This window comes from Mugil cephalus, chromosome 21 (assembly GCF_022458985.1).
Source record: "Mugil cephalus isolate CIBA_MC_2020 chromosome 21, CIBA_Mcephalus_1.1, whole genome shotgun sequence".
Classification (NCBI taxonomy): Eukaryota; Metazoa; Chordata; class Actinopteri; order Mugiliformes; family Mugilidae; genus Mugil; species Mugil cephalus.
Window position 1 is genome coordinate 17,409,185 of NC_061790.1, and position 18,211 is coordinate 17,427,395.

General features: G+C 41.2%; 1 protein-coding gene across 6 annotated transcripts in view; it reads left to right on the forward strand.

Moving 5' to 3' along the window:
• Window positions 1–650: 650 nt before the first annotated feature.
• LOC124998712 (kinesin-like protein KIF13B) overlaps window positions 651–18,211 on the forward strand; it is a 39,247-nt gene continuing 21,686 nt past the window's right edge. For all 6 annotated transcript variants that reach the window (XM_047573186.1, XM_047573189.1, XM_047573187.1 and 3 more), the window contains exons 1-18: window positions 651–809; window positions 941–1,041; window positions 1,253–1,335; window positions 2,309–2,402; window positions 9,669–9,681; window positions 9,799–9,859; window positions 11,355–11,447; window positions 11,859–12,039; window positions 12,771–12,858; window positions 12,973–13,107; window positions 13,344–13,456; window positions 15,071–15,182; window positions 15,417–15,629; window positions 15,717–15,827; window positions 15,991–16,125; window positions 16,250–16,380; window positions 17,025–17,111; window positions 17,284–17,474. In XM_047573186.1, the coding sequence (XP_047429142.1) occupies window positions 1,266–1,335; window positions 2,309–2,402; window positions 9,669–9,681; window positions 9,799–9,859; window positions 11,355–11,447; window positions 11,859–12,039; window positions 12,771–12,858; window positions 12,973–13,107; window positions 13,344–13,456; window positions 15,071–15,182; window positions 15,417–15,629; window positions 15,717–15,827; window positions 15,991–16,125; window positions 16,250–16,380; window positions 17,025–17,111; window positions 17,284–17,474 (1,828 nt within the window). In that variant the 5' untranslated portion in view covers window positions 651–809; window positions 941–1,041; window positions 1,253–1,265. The remainder of the gene's footprint in view (window positions 810–940; window positions 1,042–1,252; window positions 1,336–2,308; window positions 2,403–9,668; window positions 9,682–9,798; window positions 9,860–11,354; window positions 11,448–11,858; window positions 12,040–12,770; window positions 12,859–12,972; window positions 13,108–13,343; window positions 13,457–15,070; window positions 15,183–15,416; window positions 15,630–15,716; window positions 15,828–15,990; window positions 16,126–16,249; window positions 16,381–17,024; window positions 17,112–17,283; window positions 17,475–18,211) is intronic.

The window sequence follows — 18,211 nt, forward strand, 5'->3', positions numbered from 1 at the left end:
TACGACACACGAATTTTGTTTATTATTATTATTTGTATTGTGAAATTTTTCAATTTTATTTTCATGGAGAAATCAAGATTAAATCATTTAAAATAGTTTAGCGACCCTGTAGTAGTGTGTTATAATGTTCAAGCTTTAGGAAGATTTCTGACTGTCTGTGAACATGGTACGAACATATGGTTGGATGAGGAAGCCAGGGGTCGACGTGAGTGTAAGTAGGATTGAGTCCGGTGTGTATGTGTGTGTGACCGGAGGATGAGGTGAAGGCTATCAGATAAGTTTGTGATGTGTGATGTTGTTGTTTAGAAATTTATTTAACAATAAAGGATTAAGCAATAGGGAAAAATTCTGAGATTAAAGTTAGAATTCTGAGATTAAAGTCATAATTCTGAGTGCTGAAGTTACGGTTCCTTGCACCATAAAGGTTTAAACTGCCATATATTGAAGTGACTAAACGTTTTACTGAGTTAACCCGTGCCATGATTTAAACGTTAGTAACAGCCGCACTACTACTGTTTGGGCATATTTAATAATATTAATACTAACAATGACTAATAATACATCCTCCCCGAAGGAAAGTTACGGAGTTGAAATACACGTGGAAACCACACGATGGCGCTGAATTCACTGTGAAACCAACTGAGCTGGCATGTGTGGAGACCAGTCACCGAGGAACTTGGAAGCTCACTCTCTAAATCTCACGGCAAATCCCTTTAGCTGCGAGTTGACATGGCTTGACGGATCTCCGAAGGGAAGTTTCAGGAAATGCAACAGGTGGAGGAGCTGGAAGGAATGAACTTTGGGCTGCCGTAAGTGTTTTTTAGAGCTGCACATAGACTCAGTGATACTGTAGCGGGGTCAGACACATTTATCAGCGGTCACAGCGTTAACGTATGCTTTGACCCTCTCTCTTGTTTGTGTGTTTGCTGCTCTGGTCCAGCCCTCGCTAGCGTCCCCGGCTAGCCGCTGTGTGTAACTTAACTACTTGAAGGTGGCTGTGAGGAAGTCGGACGGGGACACTACTGCGTACTCTTTCACACGGTTAGTGAATAATGTTACACACTTTAGTCAACTCTTTATGGGAGTTGTTTGGACCGAAGCACAACATTATATATAAAAAAAAAATGCTGCTGCTAATTAAATTCAGGTGTATGTGATATGTTCAGGGGTAACCAGGAAAAACAAGATGTTGTTTATGGTACGTTCAGAGTGCAACAGGTTTTCCTCATGTCCATTCATTCCTTTGCTGCAGGTCAGGTGGCACCATGGACGACAACAGCCTCAGTGGCTCCAATGTGAAGGTCGCTGTTCGTGTGCGGCCAATGAACAGGAGAGGTGAGTGGTATAATGTCACATGAAAGTTAGTACGCTTGTAACATTTCCGAGTCAGTTCGTGCTTGTTAGTCTGCGTGTCCTTGGTCTTACAAGGCATTTTCAACAACTCTGCCCACTTCCAAAGGGAGTTTATCACCTCTGCCTGACACCATATCAGTGTCTGTGTTTGCTCTGTTTGAGTTTGTGAGGCCAGGTTAGTTTGTAGTTTATTGGCAAAGATTTTATTCCAGTGTACTACAGTGTTAACTTTCCCCTCCGTCCAACTCAGAATAAATAAGGCCAGTAATACTTCTCTTTTCAAAAGATCTTGTTGGAGTGAAAATGGGAAAATATGGACCGGACAGCGATGTCACATCCTGACAGAGAATGGACTACAATGTCCAGTGACACTGCTACTGGCCTACATACCTCTGACAGCAGCTGAGCAGGCTGCTGACAGACGTTGCAGAACAGCAGCACCATCCTCAAATCCTGCATTTATTGATCCAGACAGATTGAAAAATCTGACAAAACGTGTGCCCTAATTCTCCCTCCGACAGGAAGTTTCTGCTCTTTCCCCGCCTTTAAAACCTTCAACTGCAGGCAGGAATGAGGAAGCGAAGGTGTGACCCTGCTTTTCCTTGCTTGTCTGCTCAGGGATTCATAACCTGGTCGTAATGTTAGCACAGGCGAGCCCTGGATGAATCACCATCAATAAAACTATTTCCTGACTCTTGGTGTTGGCCTGATTGTGTTATGATCACGAGGAACTGGCACGCTCTCTCTTTCTGTGTGCTCCACCTGTTATTTTGCACTGAGAGCTGTCTAGTGACTAATAAAGAAAGCTATGATGACCAGTGCTCCCTGTCTATCAGTGCTTTTTAATCAGTTTAGTCTATTATGATTAGGAGACACGTTTTGCAAAAGGGTTTTTTTATTGTGTGCGTGTAATGTGTCATTAGTAAACATATGTTCCATTTTCTCCTCTGTCCAGAAAAAGACCTAAAAACAAAATGTGTGGTGGAGATGAAGGGAAACCAGACAGTTCTGCATCCAGCCATCACCAGTCTGAACACAGGAGATCCCCGGTAGGCCACACAAAGTCTCACAGTTCATCACATTATCATCAGTATGAGGCAAAACTCCTCAACCTTTGAGAGTGCGCTCGTGCTGCAGTTTATTACATTTCCACGATTCTAAGCTTGCTTTGACCCTGTGAAGTTACCACAGGTAGCGATTAGTCTCCTAATCATGAAACATTTTTTAGGTGATTATATCAGGCGAGTCACGTGACACAGAAAGATCAATCTGCACAGATTCATTTTGTTGTGTTTCAAAGGCCAAATGTGGTCATTGAACCGGCTGTGCAAGGTCTGGTAGCACGTACTTCCTAGAAGACCTTCCTCATAAATACTCAGTGGACTGACAAGACAAAAGTTGAACTTTTTGGAAGGTGTGTGCGTCCCGTTACATCTGGAGTAAAAGGAACAGCAGGTTTCAGACAAAGAACATTACAGCAGCAGTAAAATCTGGTGGTGGTAGTGTGATTGTCTGGGGCTGTTTTGCTGCTTCAGGACCTGGAAGACTTGCTGTGATAAATGAAAGCATGAGTTCTATTGTCTACCAAAATCTCCTGAAGAAGAATGTCTGGCCGTCTGGCCGTCTGTCCATGTTGAAATATTCAATCAAAAGTCCTTAGGTGTAAAGGAGGATTAAGCTGCCTTTTTTTAGAAACAAAAAAACAAAAGAACAAAACAACTCTGGACTAATGACTTGTCAAAGACTCGAAACACAAACTACTACTGCATTTATTTTTGACACAGTAGGATCCTCAAAATGGTTGTGTTCCACTAAGGAAAGGACCAGCTTTCGTGTATCCTTGTTCACTATTGTGACTAACTGGGAAGCTGGGTTGAACAGAGGTCAAAATGACGACTTTTACATTGACACTACTTCTTCAGCCACATCAAATTAGATGTATTATGATCAGAGATTCTAACTAAATGCACAATGGTTGTGTGCCGTTGTGGTGCATCAGATCTGCAAGACGTATCCCCCTAACGTTATTAACACTGAGTCCATTCAATAGAAGAGGTTGGCCAAGACAGATGTATGTTTTCAGCTTGTTGTTTAGCCAAATTGTTGTTCTGCAACCACCATGTTTCTGCACCTCCATGTTTAGCCCACACTGAAAGGATGAATTCATTCCACTCTGAGAGGAACGGTCAGACCAAGAGCTGTGGCTTTTAGGTGCTAATTCTTTTCTACTGAGCGGATTAATAAGGTTTTACACCACTTTTCAATCTGATTGAAATTTGGGGTTTGTAGGTGTGCACTTGGGTCTTGTTAATCCTAACTGGTCTTAACTAGTCTTGACTTTGTGTTTAAAAGCAGAATTGTTTTGTTGATATTTGAGGATTGTTTAACCTGCATTTTATGGGTGGCTATTTCCAGTAGACTAGCACAGCCTTATCAGAGTAGAAGGATGCAAATAACATATAACACTACCTGAAAGTGAACCCAGTTCTGAGTAGTGTTTTGTCTTTTACATATGTATACACACACAGTGTTTACTGTGTCATCAGTGTAGTTTCCCTGAGAAGAGTGGTAGAGGAGTAAATAAGACTCTAACCAGCCTATCTGGTTAGCACCAAGTTGCTTGGAGGAGGTTCAGACCCCACCCTCTTCCCTCCCATGCTCCTTGTGTTTCTTCCTTCCATTTCTTCCTCCTCCCTCTCTGTCCTTCCTGCATCGTTGCTCTCTTTACAAAGGGTGTGTCTGTTCTAGCTCAGCCTTGCTCAGGTAGTCAGGCATGCTGTAAAGGAATGAGAACAAAGAAAAGGAGCCTTGGGATTCGGATATATAATGCAGGATGTAGTCTAACTTGTGCTCCCCGAAAGAATTAAATGATTTTAGAAGCCGCTTTAGTGCAAAGTATCAAAAATAGTAACAAAATGGCACACACCCTGCTTTGTGTGTCTGGGTGTTGTATGCAGTAGTGTCAAAAAGTGTTAGCCCCTTTCTGATTTCTTTTTTTTTTTTTTTTTGCATGTTTGTCACACTTAAATGTTTCAGATCATCAAACTAGTTTAAATATTAGTCAAAGATAACACACTTAAATACAGTGTTTAAATGAAGGTTTTCATTGTTATGGGAAAACTAAATCCTAACCTACATGGTCCTGTGTGAAAAAAGTGATTTCCCTAAACCTAATCACTGTGGAGGAATTTTGTCCCACTCGTCTTTCCAGAATTGTTTTAATTCAGCCTCATTGGAGGATTTTCCTGCATGAACCTCCTTTTTAAGGTCATGTCACAGCATCTCAGTAGGATCCAGGTCAGGACTTTGACTGGGCCTCTCCAAAGTCTTCATGTAGTTTGTCTCCATCCGTTCAGAGGTGGTCAGACTTACTGGTGTGCTTTGGATCTTTGTTCTCTTCAGCTTGAGGTCATGAACAGACGGCCAGGCATTTTCCTTCAGGATTTTTTGGTAAAAGCAGAATTCGTGGTTCCATTTATTACAGCAAGTCTTCCAGGTCCCGAAGCAGCAAAACAGCCCCAGACCGTCACACTACCACCACCAGATTCTACTGCTGCTGTGATGATCTTTTCCTGAAATGCAGCATTACTTTTACTCCAGTTGTAACGGGACACACACATTCCAAAGATGGATGGATGGATGGATTGATTGATTGATAGATAGACAGTATAACAGTATATAACGGTATATAATAATAATAGCAGTATATAGTACTAATAATGGCAGCAACAGTATGTAATAATAATAATAATAATAATAATAATAACAATAATAATAATAATAATAATAATATACACATAGAAATGTGTCATATGTGCAAGATGAAAAGGTCAGCTGAGAATTTTCCCAAAAGCCTTGGTGATCATCAAGATACTGGCCAAACTGAGATGAGCCTTTGAGTTCTTTTAGCTCAGCAGTGGTTTTGGTCTTTGAACTCTGACATTCTCTTTCTTATGGTGAGGTGTGCAGTTTTTGGATGTTGTGGGTCTTTTGTGACCTCTCGAATGAGTCGTCTCTGGTCTCTTGGGGTAATTTTGGTCGGCCGGCCCCTCCTGGGAAGGTTCACCACCGTTCCATGTTTTGACCATTTGTTGATAATGGCTCTCACTGAGGTTCACTGGAGTCCCAAAGCTTTAGAAATGACTTTAGAACATTTTCCTGACTGATAGATCTCAATAACTTTCTTTCACATTTGTTCCTGAATTTCTTTGGATCTCAGCATGATGTCTAGCTCTTGAGGATCTTACGGTCTACTTCACTTTGTCAGACAGGTCCTATTGAAGTGATTTCTTAATTGAGAACAGGTGTGGCAGTAATCAGGTCTGGGCTAGAGAAACTGAATCCGGGTGTGATAAACCACAGTTATGTTTTAACAGGAGGACACATTTTCATGTAGGTTTGTTTGTTTCCCTTAATAATAAAAACTGCATTTTGTTATATGATATTACATATTTAAATTTCTTTGATCTGCAACATTTAGGTGTGACAAACGTGCAAAAAAAAATAAGAAATCATACGGTTGGGCAACACTTTTTCACGCCACTGTACGCTTGTGTACTGTTGACCAAGCAGTTCTGCACTCCTCTCTGCTCCTTGCAGTCATCCTGGCAGTGAGTCAGATCAGTGCAGGTGGATGCTCCCTGGAGGTGTTGGCCCATCCTCAGATTACCTAACCCTCCAGACACGCACGAGAGTATGAATCCCTGCCTTTGTAGAAAGTTGGGAGTCTCACATTTCATAGTTGCATTTTTGTGTGTGTATCGGTGTGTTTCTTCTGCCCTGACAAGCTTCAGCAGAGACATGTTTTCCCTTTGGGGCTCAGTGTGAACAGGTTTTACAGGCACAGAGCAACACAGAAATGCACTTCCATGGTCCCAAAACAGCACAAAGGTCAAACAGAAGCAAAAGTAAAAAAAAAAGAAAGAGTTTTAGTATTTATAACTTAGATGCATCCATTTCTGTACCAAGGCTCTCTTGATTAGTTTCCCTGCAGACTGTGTTATTGTATTATGAGAACAATGCGTGTTAGATTTGCAGTTGTCAAAGTCAATAACTAGCCCCTGTGTAAGGTATGTGCCATGTCAGCTCACCCTCTGACAGGTTTAACTGAATTACTGCATGGCTCTCAGGGGTGTTAATATGTTACAACACCCCAGGTAGCTGCAGCCAGGAATACAGCAGGGGCTGTCAAACCCTCAAGATGGTAGAAATGAATGTGCCCCCCTTATTGCACTCATAACTTAGAAAGATACTTATAGTGTTTTAAGGGATCTCATTTTACCTCACATTCTTCGAACAGAACATTTCTACACATTTAGTTGAGGGGAAGTTTGGTATCTTTATCATTCTTTTATACCATAGCATCACAAAGATTTGCCTGACTTCCTGAAACTGCTGTGCGGAGTATCTTTTTACATCCACACAACACAGAGGAGCTCGAGTACAGCACTGTATACCGCTCAGATCTGGAAACAGTCTAGTCGTGTAGGCCTGTATGTTGCCGGTGATGGACTTGCTGACCTACCTTCCTCCTCCCTCTGCTTTAGTGACTCCTTGGAGCTGTGAGCCTCTGCCAGTTATCTCAGGAATGTCCTCGCCAGCTCATGAAAGGACGAGACTTAATGTTGCTCTTTCATGGACCGGCCAAGTCTCGCACAGGGATGCCTTGTTTTATCACGACTCCCCCATGTGTGTGGCCGTGGCTCAATGTGCAGCCTTTTTTAAAACCCCAGATTGATATTTCTGCCTGAGTGAAGGTTATGTATTGAGTTGTGTATGGTTCTGCATTTCAAATGAGCTTTCACTTTAAGCTACCTCTGCTTTAGGATGATTTATTTCCCCCTGACATATACAATTACTGCACTGGGAGCCTCTCAAACATTTTTTTGTTGCCAGCCCTAAATGAGGCCAAAAATATTCTCCTTTTTATTGTCTCCTGCTTATAAATTCACATAAACTGGATCAGTGCATTCATGCCAACATTGTGTCTTGGATGGAGCTGATATTGAGAACAATCGGCATCACATTTGTATTCACATCGGTCAGCTTTCTACTCCAGAATGTCAGAGTCCACCACTGGAGCTTTTTAATATTCCATTGTGGTTAGAGGTTGGGGCCAGAGTAGGGAATAGTGTTGACTCAACTAGCATCACCCTCAGCAGTCAACCTGCTATCACACAGCTTTCAGGAAAATGATTCAAGCTGCAGTAGCTGATTAATTAATTATTAGTGCTTGAAAGAAGCAGGAATAAGCTATTAATGCTCACTAACTAATCAGCACCTTTACAGTTAAACGTGTTAGCATATAGCACACGGAGAGCCACCATAGCATTTATACAAACTCTTGATAACTGTATGTCCAACATTAGCATCATCTAACTGGTCTCTAACTCCCAAGGAAAATACTCCATTTATTTCCTCTACGACGTAGGTCTCAGAAGAAACAAAATGTTGGTTGGTTAGACATTTTTTGTATATTATTTAATTTTCCCCACAAATTAAAAATGTCATTAAATACACATTATTGTGAATTGAACATATTGTAGTAAAGGGATTAAGGGATTGCGTAATATTGAATGCATATTTATATATAGCACTAGCCCGAGATTAATATACAGCACATATAGTGGGTAGGGGGTCTCTACTTAATCTCTCCAACAGAAAAACATTGAAGACCTCTGCTCGAAGACCACCTGGTGTGTCCACATGAGAGCAGTGATTAAAATACATAAGCAAGATTTGCTTTTTACTAAAACTAAACCTTCCTATCAAACTTAGGCTAGACCTGCCTCAAGCATGAATCCCTGACCATGAAGCTGCTCTGGAGCATTGAACATTTCCGATAATTAAATTTGACGTTGACTTGCTGGAATGCGGTGATGTGTTTGGTGACTGTTGCATGTGATACCTCGTAGGCTGGGGTGCACACAGCCACTGTGTTTCAATGTGATCTGTGAAGAATGCGGAGGTTTCTGCCGGGCCGGTGTCTCTGGGACACTGGTTAGGCTCCGAGGTTCTTAGTACCTCTCAAGGTCACATTCTCCACTTGATTCACAAGGAGCCAAAGAGGATTAGTCACCTTGACAGATATTTAAGCTTTGCTCCGATTACAACACCTTTGACTCCTCATCCTTGAAACCCCCCCCCATCTTTCTCCGCTGGCTTTGACCTATCAGACTTGGCTGCTTCTGTCCTGAATAGTTGTTTGTTAAACTTCTCCTAACTGCTACTGAACGATCTGCAGCTGAATGTCAAGCATCCGTTCAGAGACAGCAGGTCACAGCGCTGACATGTCGTTTCTGCATTTTAATGAGTCAGGACTTGGAGCCAAGCAGTATGTGAGCAGGACTTTCTTCTCGCAGTGACAGTTAGTCTTTGAGCTCAGCGTGGGCGGATTATCGAGATGATGGCTTCCTGGGCACAGATCCAAAATGGCCCCCAGGTAGGGGCAGTGGTCTGTAGCCTACTCTAGAAATATCAATTTGGACTTTGTTGAGCAGAACTGATTAGTAAAGTCTCAACATTGGCTGTGCTTCTTGACCTTCTAACAAGAAATGGCACGTCATACAGTGACTCTGGCTCTGTGCCTGCCTGTGGTCTTCGGTTCCTCCTACGTCTGTTTGATGATACAGCCATATATCCAGGAGCTGCCTCTGGATTGGTGTTAACTGTTTTTTTAAATCATGATTCACAGGGTGTGATTTCTGTTCACAGCCCTAATGATATACTGCAAATCTAGATTTAAACCAGTTTTTCTCCTCTCGACGCGCTCCATGTAATTTATTCTAAGAGAAGAGTCAAAGGCAGAAAACAAAGGTTTTCTTTTTCCAAAAAACGAAACACAAAATTGATGTGATTGAGCAGTCAGTGGAGGTCCACTCCGAGGCCTTGCTTGGGAAAATTAACCCCATCCCTGTGTTGGGCAGTCTCTACTTGGCCAGGTTCCAGGTGTAAATGTGTGTAACCGCGTGGAAGTGAAGCAACTCTTTTGCTGAATCAGGTCTCAGCTGACTTTACTGTGCACATTAAAAAGGCTCCAGCGTGACCTTTTGTCTCGACAAGACGTTGGCCTGAATTTTAAAAAGCTCTTCTCAGCTGGAGCAAAATGCCAGATAAATAAATATTGTTAGTGATGCCATGTGATGATGAGTATTTTCACGTGTATTTATGTTGGCGAGGTACTTAGTTTATTTTCCCCTGTTGTGTAAATCCACAGTTCTGTCATGCAGTTGCACTAATGTTGAAATCATGGCAAGTTCATTTAAAGATTAACTATTAACTGTTTTATTTCCATGTCTCCGGTCGTCTGCTCCCAGGAACCAGCCAAAGGTGAATACTGAATTAAATGTTAACTTACATTAATAATAAGCATTTAATACTCCTTCTGGCTGACCAAGACTTGTTTGTGGTTTTATGAGTAACAACAGATTTGTGTGTTTTCCACAGGTGTTTGCCTATGACCACTGTTTCTGGTCTATGGATGAATCTCAAAAAGACAAGTTTGCAGGTTAGTGTCACTGTGTTTCATGCTCTTTGTGAGTGCATCATTAAGTGTAGGTCATCCCTGGCTGGTGAGGTCCTTAAACTTATCTCCATCCAGAATGTTTGCTGATATTCTCAACTATCTATGGACATGAAGAAAGCGCCTGTTTTTTTTTTTTTTTTTTTTTTTATTTAATTTTTTTTTTTTTTTGGCAAAAAAACAAAAAAAGAAGAAAGCGCCTGTTGACGAAGCTGGATTTAGAGTGGCACAGTGTTTACCTCTAGATTTGTTCTGTAGTCAGGGATAGTATTAAAAGGACTAAAAGCAATAGGCATCTGAACTGTAAAAAATGTTGCCTTTGTTTACACTGTGTGTGCTAATTGATGAAGATTAGATTAGGGGCTTTTATTAAAAAACATAAAAAGTTATTCGGAAAAGTGACTAACAAATTACTTTTGTTACGAGGCAAAGAAACCAACTCAAATTCTAACTGACTTAATCCAGCAAATGGTAAAGTCAATTTTACTAAGAGAAAATGCCCATTAAAAAGAGTATAGGCAATAGGTTAAAGCAATATATTACTTGTAATTAACTATACTATACTATACTATACTACTTTTATTAGACAAAGTAATGTATCTTAAATGAAAGTAACTTTTACTACTAGGTAGTATATACTTCATACCTAAGTGTCTAATAGCTCTTATTATTTAGCAGTTAGTGAAAATAATGTCTCAGTTCTCAATGTTATGACTGTTATAATTCTGCTTTCTGTACCATATATGTTATACATCTGAGTCAACAGTTGAATAGGTTGTATTTCTTGGATAGCACACCTGGTAATAGGTCTGTTTAGTTCCTGGGTTTAAAATCAAGCCCTTAGTGAAACATGTGACCACGTTCCTTTTGTGATGTGAACACTCATGCTTCCTGGCCTCATTGACAGGGTGCCTACCACACGCAGGACTGCAAGTCACTGGTTTATTTTTGTCCTTGATCTCGTGGAGGGAAAATGAATGCCCATATTCCCGGGACCACAAGCTCACATTACTTTCACAGTTGGCTATTGTGTGTGCTCATGCTGACTGATGATTGATTTACTTGTTGTTAACGTTCCATCATAAACAGGAAATTGGGGGAATTTTATATTTGAAAAATCACCCTCAAATTCCAATAATTGCAACTGTGTTATTTAATTTGAAAAGGTCATTTTTTTTACCTTATTCATCTCTGTTAAAAGTAATGGAACTGGAGTGACACTTAACATCGCATTGAATCTGAACAAAAACACTATCATGTCAGTCATGCAAGGAAAGAGAAAAGTCTGAACTTATCTGTGAAAACAGCCCAGGAAACTGTTTTTCTTTATCAGCTTCTTACAGCTTGTTTCCCTTACAGCATCTCTTCCTTTCAGATGTGTTGATTTTTTATTTTTATTTTTTTTTAAGTTGAGTTTATGGTGTCAGCTTGTTCCAGCGTTTTCTCTGAGGTGCCGCTGTGATTTGTGCTGTGTGTGCAGGTCAGGATGTAGTGTTCCAGTGCCTTGGGGAGAGTCTGTTGGACAATGCCTTCATGGGCTACAACGCCTGCATCTTTGCTTACGGACAGACAGGTAACACTTTAAAACAAGTCCTATAATGAACCTCAATAATAAATCAAGCTGTAAGATTGTGGCATTTTTTTATGCATTGTGGCTGTTTTCAGACAATAGTTTGCACTTCTGTCTCCATTTAAAGTTTGATTTAGTGGCAGAATACTATACTTACACTCTCTTGCATCCATGGCTCCAAATCACTTCTTAGATTAATATTTTTAAGATCCATGTGAGCAGCCTATGAAAAGGTATTATTTATTCTACTGTATGTTCCAAAGGCACGACTTACCTTAGTGACCCTTGAAATGGTGTTCTTCATATATCCAGTTAATGTTCCAAACATAACTAACATCCCTAACTAACATGGGCCATTTTGCCTTAGCCTTGTTTATTGTCCTGCGTGATTTATGGATCGCTGTGTGTTTCCAGGTTCTGGGAAGTCGTACACCATGATGGGCTCAGCGGAGCAGCCTGGTCTGATCCCTCGGCTCTGCAGCTCCTTGTTCAGCAGGACTGTGAATGAGGCCCGAGAGGGAGAGAGCTTCACCGTGGAGGTCTCTTACATGGAGATTTACAACGAGAAGGTCCGAGACCTGCTCGACCCCAAAGGGTGAGGAAATGTTTGGTCTAGCTGGCAGGAAGCCACACACAGAACGCACCGTATTTCATCTCTGGCCACTGCAGTTTTCGTGTGTTGATTATAGCAGGATGTAATTCATCGTGTCAACATTGTGCCTGTTGTTAGACCGAGAACATCTGTGTGTTTATGCCTTGTCCCTCTGATTATACGATGCATACAGTATAGTCTGCCAGGTATCGTGAACAAGAAAGCCTTGAGGTTATTGCCTCAAATTTTACACCTTTAATGCTGCTGCCTTCAAGGAGTGTCATTGCTATGGGGTGGGGGTGTCTGGTCTGGTCTAGATGGCTGCTACATGTCTAAGTAACATCCACATTAATGTCAGGTCCAAATGTTTCCAAGCAGAAGACTGAAATGTTAAAAGGTGGTCAATGTTATTTACTTCTCCTCTCAGTGGTTTTAATGTTGTGGCTGATTGGTGTCATCATCACGTGTAGATGATGAGATAATGGAGTTTTTCTTCTACATTAACAGTGATGAAATGATACACTGCCCTGTAATACCTCCATCAAATTAAATGGCTGTTCCAAAGACTTTTTACTTGTTATTTATTCAGAGGCAGGCGACTGCTTCATGAAACCTCACTTATCTGTTTATCCAGGAAGGGAGGAACACAGCTTCGTTTCTCTTGTTTATATTTGAGCAGACTAGAAGTAGACTGAAGAATGCAAGATGGTAACAGCCTTTCTTTCTTTCCGTAGAAATCGACAGGCGCTGAGAGTGAGGGAGCACAAAGTGTTTGGGCCTTACGTGGACGGCCTCTCTCGCCTGGCTGTGGCCAGCTGTAAGGTAACACAAACACTAGATTATGAGTTGTGTTCTTTATTACATTGGGTGGCCGAGGGAAATTGTCATAAAAGTGTGGATGAAGGTGAGATGTTTGTTTGTGTTGGCTCACAACAGGACATAGAGTCTCTGATGTCAGAGGGAAATAAATCTCGAACAGTGGCAGCCACAAACATGAACGAAGAGAGCAGCAGATCCCACGCTGTGTTCAACATCATCCTCACACACACACTCAAGGACCTGCAGTCAGAGGTAAGACGCAGTCACTCAGAAATGAGCAATCAGATAAAATAAATAAATGAATAAAACATTATGAAGCTACACCGTATTTTGCTTTTTGTTATTTAATATCTCTACCTAACAAATCAGATGTTTTTTCAGAGCTGTTTTCTTGTCTTCTCTGTGATAAGAATAGTCGGTGGCTATCAGAGAGGACTTTAATTTGATAAGTGTCTGCGTCTCTGTGTGGTGCTATGTGTTTCCTTCAGACGAGTGGAGAGAAGGTGAGTAAGCTGAGTCTGGTGGATCTTGCTGGAAGTGAGCGGGCAGCCAAAACCGGCGCAGCAGGAGAGAGGCTGAAAGAAGGCAGCAACATAAACAAGTGAGTAAATAGAAAATATATCAGCCTAAATGATGCAGTGTATCTGTATGTCTGAATGGTGTTAACTGGCTGCTGTTGTTATTGTCTTCTGAATGCACTCATTCTCTGTACGCGTGGTTGCATTCACTGAGGCCTTGTCCACACCTTGACGACATTCCTTTGGTAGCGTGCATCCTGGGTCACGTTTAAGACCAACGACTCAACATGGGCGCTCCTCCTTAGCAGTGTTATGTGTCATTAATTCACAACCACACAAACAAACACACAACCACTAACATAAATGCTCACCTGAAGAGGAAGAAGCACCGGGAGTGATGTTAAATAGTGCACCCTTGTACCTGTTAACTGATTAAATAATAAATGAATCTCATCAAGAATGAACAAACGGACTTGAATATGAGTACACTGTGTCTGATTCCATCAGTGAACATTGTATCAGCATGTAGCAGTATTGACGCAATCATGTTGATATATAAGGAGCCTCATGAAAGAATGAATAAACTTTATTGTCATATAGCACGATGACATTGTGTTTGCTGCTCTGTAAACGTCATCAAAAACACAGACAAAATAAATGTAAAATAACATAACTCCACTTACATATTTTCCTAATAATTGTCTTTAATGACCCGTTTCCTGTCACTGCTTCAAACAGCACAGTGGGGAAATTATGGTCTGTATTGGAGAATGTATGTACTCTCAGTGAGTTAAAGAGAGACTTCACAGCTTTGTTCCAAAATATATATCATTTCCACAAGTCATGAAGCACACACAACCACCAGCTGATTGTGATTAAAGTAGTGGACACAGCAGTGGTTGTAATATTCTACTGCACCACAAAAGATGTCAGTGTTTATTTGCATAGAGAATGTGAAACTGAGCTCAGATCTCTGGTGCTGGCTGCATTTTAATTAGGGGCGGGTGTCGTTAAGTTTTATCTGATACTGGTGCTTTCGAAACAGTCCCAGTGCTTAAAGAATGAAAACCATAGAAAGTTTGTCCAATAACAATGCTTTTTATTTTTGAGGCATTTTGTGACACGCAAGATGAACAGAATATTAAGTAATATAAATACAACTAAGATTAAGAAATAAATTAATCAATATAAAGTAAAATTCAAAACAAACTTTCATAATTATTATAATAAAAACAGTGGCTCAGGCTATCAAAGACGCTACGTCATTCACCTTTTAATAAAATGCTAAGTGTCGTCAGATGTTAAATCAAATTCTTAAATTTTGAGGTGAAGTAGAACCAAACTTTTAGGCATTTTGAAGGTTTACTTCCATCCATGCAGGTGAAAAAGTGACGTGACATCACGTCAGCACAGCAACAGAGCTCAGGGGGCACTAGTTAAAAATTCACTGGCACCGAAATCTGCATTGCTTTTCAGTCTGGTTACTACTGTTTGTGTCAGCACCAGTGCCATCATGATACCGACTATTGTTACCCATCCCATCATTTTAATATGACATGTAAACCCATTACTTAAAGCTGGCCACATGTATTTGGATTATCAGGTCGAAGGTTAGTGCAGGTCTGTACAGTGGTCAGATTTCTCAGGTGATATGTAGTGTTTTCCATTACTGCCCCTCTCTGTCCCCCTCTCTCCAGGTCTCTCAGCACTCTGGGCTTAGTTATCTCAGCCTTGGCTGACCAAGGAGTCGGGAAGAACAAGAGCAAGTTTGTCCCATACAGAGACTCTGTGCTCACATGGCTGCTTAAGGTACAAACAAATCCAGATTTTACACCTTCTAATACACCACTGGGCACAAGTGCAATATTAACTTTTATTAATGTAATTAAGTCACTCATTAGTTGTATTTTTTTTTCTTTGATTTGGCTTCAGACAGCAATGCCATAGTTTTAAACGTAGCCCCAAGCTCAGCATCCTCATAAATCATCTTTTTTTTGAACATACAGTTATTGGAGTTGTGTGTCGCTGTGTTTGTACCTTCAGGACAGCCTTGGAGGGAACAGCCGCACCGCCATGGTGGCCACCATAAGCCCGTCAGCAGACAACTATGATGAGACGCTGTCCACCCTGCGTTACGCCGACAGGGCCAAGAGCATCGTCAACCACGCCGTGGTGAACGAAGACCCCAACGCCAGGATCATCCGCGAGCTCCGGGAGGAAGTGGAGAAACTGAGGGAGCAGCTCAACAAGGCTGAGGTTCACATCAGTCTGTGATTATACAGCGCATGTCGTGGCTAGCACATTAACATGTGTGGAATGTAATGTATCTGCATTTTCCCTCAGTCTATGAAGGCTCCCGAGCTGAAGGACCGATTAGAGGAGTCTGAGAAACTGATCCAAGAAATGACAGTCTCCTGGGAGGAGAAACTCAGGAAGACTGAGGCTATAGCACAGGTAACAAACACACAGAGAACTGATTTTATTCCATATGTTTTTTGCCAGTATTCATAGACCTCCTTCTCATTTTAGCCTTGCATTTCTTTCTTCAAGTAGCCAAAGAACGGAATAATCAACTGACGAACTCATGTATTGAATGTGAAATGTGTTCTCTCTGTAGGAGCGTCAGAAGCAGCTGGAGAGTCTGGGTATTTCTCTGCAGTCCTCTGGCATCAGGGTGGTGGATGACAAGTGCTTTCTGGTCAACCTCAATGCTGATCCGGCCCTCAACGAGCTGCTGGTTTACTACCTGAAGGTACTTGATATAAATCTACTAGTTATATATAGGCTGATCAGCAGCCACATTTGCACACAGACACGCAGATGCTTACATTTTTCTTCCTTTTAAACTGTAAATGTTGTTGTTTTCTGTGGCTCAGGAGCACACACGTGTGGGCTCAGCCAACTCACAGGACATCCAGCTGTGTGGGATGGCCATCCAGGCCGAGCACTGCGTCATCGACGTCAAGGAGAACAACGGCGTGGTGCTGACGCCTCACCGCAACGCACGGTACACAATCAGTCCATGAGTGCAACACTGCAAACCCGGTTCTGAATGGTTTTTGCTTTCAAATTGGACAGAAAAGCAAAATTACTAGCATAGCTGCTCATTAAATACTTATACTATACTGTAACAATGGTATTGCATATACCTTCTCTCAGCCGGCTTTAACTCTCATTAACATGGTTTGATAAACTGTTGACAACTTAAGTAATTAGCTTTGAAATACACTTTTAGCTTTTAGAAGCTTTTAGCCCTTAGTGGTGAACAAGGTAGAGTGACTATTAAGTTCTATTTGTCAGGTGCATAGAGATGAGGTGTTATAACGATTCACATTCTTGCCTAAAAAAAATAATTAAAATAAAATTTAAATCAGGAAATCTTTCATCTGATAAGTAAAACAATCCAGCAGTTGGTTCAAGGGTTTCAGTCTTTAATTACGCGTGCCTTATTTAGTCCGTAGCAGAAGATGATTGTGGTTCCCAGCGAGCGAGAACAATATGGGCAAAGTGAACTTCTATGAACAGTATATTTAATTAATAGTGTAATTTACAAAGGATCATATTTTTACACCACAGGATGTACACCTTACTGAAGCTTATATTTTTTCCTGTTGCATTAGCTGTCATCTCACGTTCTTTAAACCTTTGCAGAACATGTGTAAATGGTGCCGTAGTCACGAGTCCAGTGCAGCTTCATCATGGAGACAGAATCCTGTGGGGAAACAATCACTTCTTCAGGTCTGCTTCACCTACACAGTGCTGGAATCTGTTTAATATCCTACACTAACACAACAAACCCCTCATTGTTTTCTCTTCCTATTTTTAACCATGTGACACTTCCTCTTTTCTCCGCTCACTCCTTCTCACATACACTCCAACACAACCACTGCCCGACCATGCACACGCACAGGATCAACCTCCCCAGGCATATGGTCCACGCAGGCGGCGAGGACGAGGAGGGTGGAGCCGCAATGAAGACGTGCCTGAGCACCGACCGTCTGGAGGTGGATCTAGATGCGTCCAGCGACGTGTCGAGCGAGTTCAGCTTCAGCTATGAGTCTGCCCAGGCCGAGGTCATGATGAAAGGCATGGGCAACAACGGTGAGTGACACCAAAATGTCCCACTAAATGAATAAAATAAAAAAACACTGTCTATTTAAAATATGATCTGTGTTTGAAATTGTGGTAAACACCTTGTCATACAATTGACACTTGTCAACCATTGTTGCATCATAAGGACAGAGATTCAGTGTAAAACAGATCAAAAAGGATATAAGCACATGTAGCAAATTACAGTTTATACATATTTTGATAAGATCCCCCATTGTGATACATGTACATTTTCACCCCTTTAAAATATGTTCACACTTCCTGCAACTTTAGATTTAGTTTTGCATCATCTAAAACTGTAACTATGATATGTGCAAATAGGAAGTGAACTAACCTTAGTGAACTTGTGTCTTCTTTTAAATCAAGTCAGACACAGACTGCAAAGAACTTTATTTCTTCTTTCTAGTGCTTTCATGCGTTTTTTTGATGATAACTGTTATCAAAAAATTCTGTGGCAGTTTGACTTTGCCCGGTCCGTGCCTCCAAGCCTCAAAGCCTTTGATGTGAATAGGTCACAAATGCATTCTTTGATTTCATAATGAGACTGCAGCCATGCTTTGCAGCCCAGAGGAATCAGAGGAAGCGAGCAAAGACACAGACTATCCATTAAAACAATTTCATTGTTGCATTTTATCTTTGTAAACACGTTCTGACATTAAGGGAAATAGAGAGTACCTTTATAGTTTATCTTACCATGGACACTTTTTCAACAGCCTTATCAAAAGCAC